The 6,000-nt window shown below is 44.3% G+C and overlaps 1 protein-coding gene across 2 annotated transcripts in view; it reads right to left on the reverse strand.

The window, feature by feature from the left end:
* The window catches only part of LOC147458766 (uncharacterized), a 110,498-nt gene extending 105,524 nt beyond the window's left edge, over window positions 1–4,974 (reverse strand). Inside the window, exon 1 of one of the 2 annotated variants that reach the window (XM_086510208.1) lies at window positions 4,660–4,974. In XM_086510208.1, coding sequence (XP_086366334.1) covers window positions 4,660–4,874 — 215 coding nt within the window. In that variant the 5' untranslated portion in view covers window positions 4,875–4,974. The remainder of the gene's footprint in view (window positions 1–4,659) is intronic. The other variant, XM_086510207.1, reaches the window with a different exon arrangement.
* Window positions 4,975–6,000: the final 1,026 nt, after the last annotated feature.

The following is a 6,000-nucleotide window of genomic DNA, read 5'->3' on the forward strand; positions in this document are numbered from 1 at the left end:
TTTTCAGTTTCAGCCAAAACCAGCCCCAGCATTTTTGCTTCCCAGCCTTCAGCCGTACAGATCAGCCTGTAACCTCGTCGATCCCACCCCTATTGTAGCAGATTTCCGCCGCATCGCTGAATTCAGCCAGCGCTTTCAGAATTCAGCAGATCAGCGTTTTCTTAAGCATCGTCATCGAGTCATTGTCACCGTCGGAAACTTTGAAATCGATAGAGGAGTGTGCAAAGAAAGGCAAGACAAAAGCAGGAATGGCTCCAGATTCTATGGAAGCGACCTAAGGATGAGAGTATAGAGCTTTGCAAAGCGTGGGGCAAAGTACGAAATCAAGAAGTCTTTAAATTCTTTTATAGAGGAGCCAAGGTCAACTTCATCTCACGCGAATTGGTGACTCGACTTGGCGTGAAGAAATGACCACAGATAAATGCGGTTTTAGCAACATTAGGGCATGATGTGGGGAGACGAGAGCACGATATACTGTCAAGGAACATCAGTTATTTGATGCAAGAATCCATGTTATGCATGCCATGTGGATTGAGGCAAAAGGTGTTGACAGAGTGCCACATCCCTCCTTTTGTTGGGTATAGAGGAACTCATGGCATTTTGAAGGGGATGGATATTCTTTGATAGAGGAGCCAAGGTCAACTTTATCTCACGCGAATTGGTGACTCCACTTGGCTTGAAGAAATGGGACCACAAATGAATACAATTTTAGCAGCATCGAGGCATGATGTCGCCATTAATTTGACAAGATACAGAGTGCGGAGACAGGTGTAGGATATACTATCAAGGAAGGTTAGTTATTTGATGCGAGAATCCATGTTATGCATGACATGTGGATTGAGGCAAAAGGTGTTGACGGAGTGCCACATTCTTCCTTTTGTTGCGTATAAAGGAATTGATGGTATTTTGAAGGGGGTGGAAAAGTGTTTCTACTAGCCTCAGCTCAAGAAGGACGTGGATGAGTTTGTGCACATTTGCTAAGTGTGTCACAAAGTAAAGCTTGACAGGCACAAACCTGTAGGACTCCTACAACCTTTACCTATTCCAAACTGACCGTGGGAAAGTATACCGATGGACTTCATTTTTTATCTTTCAAAGACTTAAGTAGGCATGATGGTATTTGGACCATAATCGACAAATTCAACAAACAAGCTCAATTTGTACCAATAGGACGGTGAAAGCCGACCACTTGACAAGGAGAGTGCAGGGGTGCGGGTGAAGTTTGTTTTCAAAGCACTTTTACTTTCTATTTAATTTTTATTTTTATTTTTTTCCATGTTTTATTTCTTTCCTGCATGCTCTGTTTTGGAATGTTGGGTTGTTGGCTGCCTGCTTTGCTCTCTCTTCGCTCTACCAGGCTTCTACACCACATTTTCACATGGTCGTTGTCATGAGAGCCTCCTTCACTTTCTTCTTGGAGTTCCCTCCCCAGCTCTAGTCTTCAAGAGCCACGTTAACAAGTGGACTAGTCTCTGTCCTGGCTAACAACTCCTTGTCTGCTCCTGTGCAGAGCTTTGTTACTCACCTTGTGGCATCCTCCTACAATCTCCTCGTGAAGTCACATGTCTCTTATCCATCACTTTCGTCATCAACTTCTTTTAATTCAGTTTATCCATTGCCTTTTGTTGTCAGATCCTACCAATTGGCGGGCTTCTGCCCAACGTCAAACTCTTGCAAATGTTCCTTGTCTTTTTCACCACACTGGTGGATCCTAGTGATTGTGAGACACAGCACAGGTAAAATCATAGCGCCGGAATTGTTTAGAAGAGTCACACAATGCGTCTCATATTTTGAGAGCCTCAGCTTACATGCACAATTTCTCCCTAGCCCCAAACCTTGGGCAATTTCACATATTCTATAGCTTAGTGCAACCAAATTTTTTGTCCCATAGCCTAGATTCAAAACACCCAAATTTCTTCCCGTAGATATTCGCATTTCGCATGCTTCACAAAGATGTTTCGACCATTTTAGAGTTTCAAAACGCCGAAATGCAGTTCCATGAGAAGATTCCAATTGTCCATATGAAGAAGCCGGATATGATGTCTCCCCATCTACATCACAAAGCCGCATGCTTGCTCCCCTTGCAGAAACCATGGCAACATAATCCCATCTAGGAAACTCAAATCCATCCAACAATACTCCACATCCTCAAACCTCCTCGGTGAGGAGTGGGGTTAAACAAGGGTAGAAGACGCCAAAATCATAGAAAAGGACCCACAATCTCCACAAACCCGAATCAGCCCCAAGCTCGCAAAAATGCTAGAAAAAACAGCAAGCTTCTTCTTTATCAATGAAGTCCAATACAGTATCTGATTAGCCTATCTATGCAGTGAAGGCAATCGAGACACCAAGTCTCTGATACCATGCCTTAATAGGTAGTAGAAGAAGCAGTGATGGCACGGACAAGCTTCCAATCCCCCGCACACCTCGAGTTCAATCTCGCTCAAGTCCGAGAACCCTCTGCCGCATAACACCTGCAATGCCATTTACACATACAAGGCAATGGTGGAGAAGAGCAATCACAAAGGTAGATAGAGAAAAGACATCTAGAGACAGAGAGAGAGAGAGAGAGAGAGAGAGAGATCTGGGAAAGGCTCTACATGATGATAACAAGCTGCATATACATGTGGGAAACTCCGGCATAGATGAGACATGCCCTCGTAGGAGTACCCCTGGCAATATAGATTGTGGCTACAACTACCTCCTGCAACTACTAACATGAGCACAACATAGCCAACCATCTTGGTATGCATCAAGGCACGGCATCTCATCATGCCATCCCGGCAAACACAAGGATAGAGTAGCGGGCCTCAAGGCTCCATAGAATATCCACCCTCGAGAGGTATGGTCAGCTCTATCCAATACGGGCTGTCATCAATGCAAAAGTCCTCATGATGAGATCACCAAGTGCAAGGGGCTTCCATAGGACTGCTATAGTTGCCTATGCACCAGCTCTCAATCAAGAAAGAGAAGAGAAGAAGAAGAAGAGAATTTTAACGTCGTAGGAAATTATCCCAAGAGACCTTTAAGATCTATCCGACAAGGAGAGTTGAACTCAAGACCTGCTATTCAAGAGGGAAATGGCATAACCAATCTACCACACTTGGGTGATAGAAAGGTTATACCATTTTCCTCTTCTTATTAGCACACACGTACACACACCCACATACACACCCGAGAAGAAGAGAATTTTAACATCGTAGGAAACTATCCCAAGAGACCTTTAAATCTATCCGACGAGGAGAGTTGAACTCAAGACCTGTTATTCAAGAGGGAAATGGCATAACCAATCTACCACGTGTCTCTGATCGGCTGCCAGAAAAAACATCATGCTTGCTATTACAAAAACGCAGATGGCTCCCCTAGAACAATGCAGATGGCTGCCACAGAGTGCCGAACTGCCCCCCTCTAAGGCTGCCAGTAGGCTAGCACCCAAGGGGTTGCCCCTGATGGGGCTCATATGATATCACGAAGTGCCCCCTTGCCCTCGCATAGAAAGGCCAGCTGCACGACCCACACATCAGCCCCACGATCTAAATAAGTAGGGGGAAATATGGAAAAATGGGCTTAGGACTCAGAAGTCTCTGGGGCACTTGGCCAGGGCTGAGAAAAAATGCCCAGCATCAACCGCTGAGAGGGACCAAAACCGGGCTCAACAAGGCTGCATATGGTCAAAATGGGTAAATGACTCATAGATACAGGGAATTGCCATTTTCAGGCTTCCGTTCCCCGATCCCATTCCAACTTCCCGTTTCAAATCCCCATTCCGTGTTTTTGACGTGAGTATCCATAACATGGAATGGCAATTCATGCCCGTTCCATTCCCCATTCCACATCCCAATTTTCCATTCCTGGTAACTACGGATTGCCTACCTCGCTCCAGCTGGGCACAACCACAAAATATCCCTCACTCCATATCAGTTGCCTCTGGAAGATACCCAACTGGACGAATCCAAAGAGATGACAAACTCTTAACATTTGCTTCCCAGGTTCTAGGGTGATAGGCTTTATGGATGGGAACTTGATGACTGTTTATTGTGTAGTGCCTCTACTTGTTGTGTCGAAGATGGGTCTTATCAACACAAACACAGAAATTCCCCAGGAGATTGATTATGCTTCAAGGTTTATTCCCCATCAAAGTGACTTTAGCTCAGAGATCACTTTTGGCATTCACAATCACCTACTACAATTGTTTCATCTAAAAGACACTTTTGAATTCCCCTGCTTTCATAACAGAGTGGTGGTTGCCAAGCTGAAGGCAGATACACTGAGCATTTCTCAATATTTCAAAGCTCCTGCTAGTACTCTGTCTTAAAAAGGGGTCTCTTCATTCTTGACAGCTTTTGCAAACAAAGAGGGCTCACTGACAGTTGCTGGATATCATTCTTGAAAACGTTTGCAAAGATACATGATTCCAATTGGTCTTATACAAACGCAGCTCAAGACTACAGTTCCCACAAGTATTGCACGTAGTGTCTGTTCAATTAGAACCATAGCACATTCCATCATCAAAAGTCCTTACGATATCCTCATGATTCTATAGGCAATATAGAACAAGGGTCTCCTTAAAAAAGACGTCCTGGCTCTAAACCAAAGAAAACTACCTAAGAGAAGAAACGGAAAAACAAAGCGTTGAGAAAAAGGGAGAAGGGCTCTTACACTTTGAGGCGCATGCCGAGATCTTGGAGGAAGGTGCAATAAGATTTGCGAAGGTACGTCTCCTTTTTGAGGTCGATACCATCCTTGCGTGAGGGAGAGTTCTTTTCAATGTGCTCGCGAGGAAAATACCAGTTGGAACTAGAGTGGTCGGGCTCCTCCAGCTTCTCTGCACCCAACATCGTCTCCCCTGCTGCAGCATCTCCCGCCTGCGCCATCTCTGTTGCCCCGCTCCTATTCGCCTCTCCTACTCCGCCTCGCCATGGCTCCAGAAACTATCACCTGTTTTTCCTCACTCCCACTCTGGCTACAAATCTAACTCTAAATCAGTAGTTACAAACATAAGACGTTGCATGAACCAAGGATCGATCACAAAGCGTTATCCGTCATACTCAACAACTTGTATTTTCGTTTGAAAAAATGTGATGGCTGGAAATATTTCAGGCATAGAGTGAAAATTTGAGGCTTGCCGAGTATAATAGGGGTTCCCATATGGCTTATATCAAAGTAAAACCCACTACTTACTTGGTTTCAATGATGGTCCATACGACTATTAAGACTCGATTCAATGGATGATTCGTGTGCAAAACTCGTAGATGATGAAACATAACCAAGCATGGCGTAGTGTTCACAGCAATTTCCATCATGTTTGAATGGGGGACCAAATAAAACGTTTTCTAGAAGAACATGATGGGTGAGAGGTGGTGGGTCTTCCTTTATAAGCTTTTAATTACATAGAGAATTGAGTAACATAACACCTTATGAAAACCAATCAACTACATGAAGTAGCAACAAATAAAGAGCTAATAATGAAGTCTCATAAACTAGCTCCACCTAGGATCCTAAGTTGTTGCTTGTAGGAGACATGAGCTAAGAAGGATCACCACTATTTGTGAGTGCACAATTTCTCTCGTGCATCTATAGCTCTATACAAAGGAGAGAGAGAGAGAGAGAAAGAGAGAGAGAGAGAGAGAGAGAGAGAGAGAGAGAGAGAAATGGGGGGGGCGGGGGGGGGGGGGGGCACCTTTGAGGCCCAAAAGTGGTTGTGTGTCCAAAAGCTAGTCAAATTGTGCATGAGAGAGAGGGGTTGAGTTTTTGGTGCCTATATGTGAATATCATGGGATGTGTGTGTTTGTGTCAACGTGTGCTCATTGGGCCACCTCTCTCTCTCTCTCTCTAAAATTTGTGTGGATGTGTCATGGAATTGAAGATATGTGAATGAGCTAAAAATAATGATAAATGTATATATGGACAATCTAGTTTCCAAAAACATCATAGCACCATTGATCACCTTGTCACTCTCCCTACCTGCTCTAGTGACCATCCTCAGACACCCTCTTGCTT

This window comes from Adiantum capillus-veneris, chromosome 4 (genome assembly GCF_014529385.1).
Source record: "Adiantum capillus-veneris isolate H3 chromosome 4, ASM1452938v2, whole genome shotgun sequence".
NCBI classification, from domain to species: Eukaryota; Viridiplantae; Streptophyta; class Polypodiopsida; order Polypodiales; family Pteridaceae; genus Adiantum; species Adiantum capillus-veneris.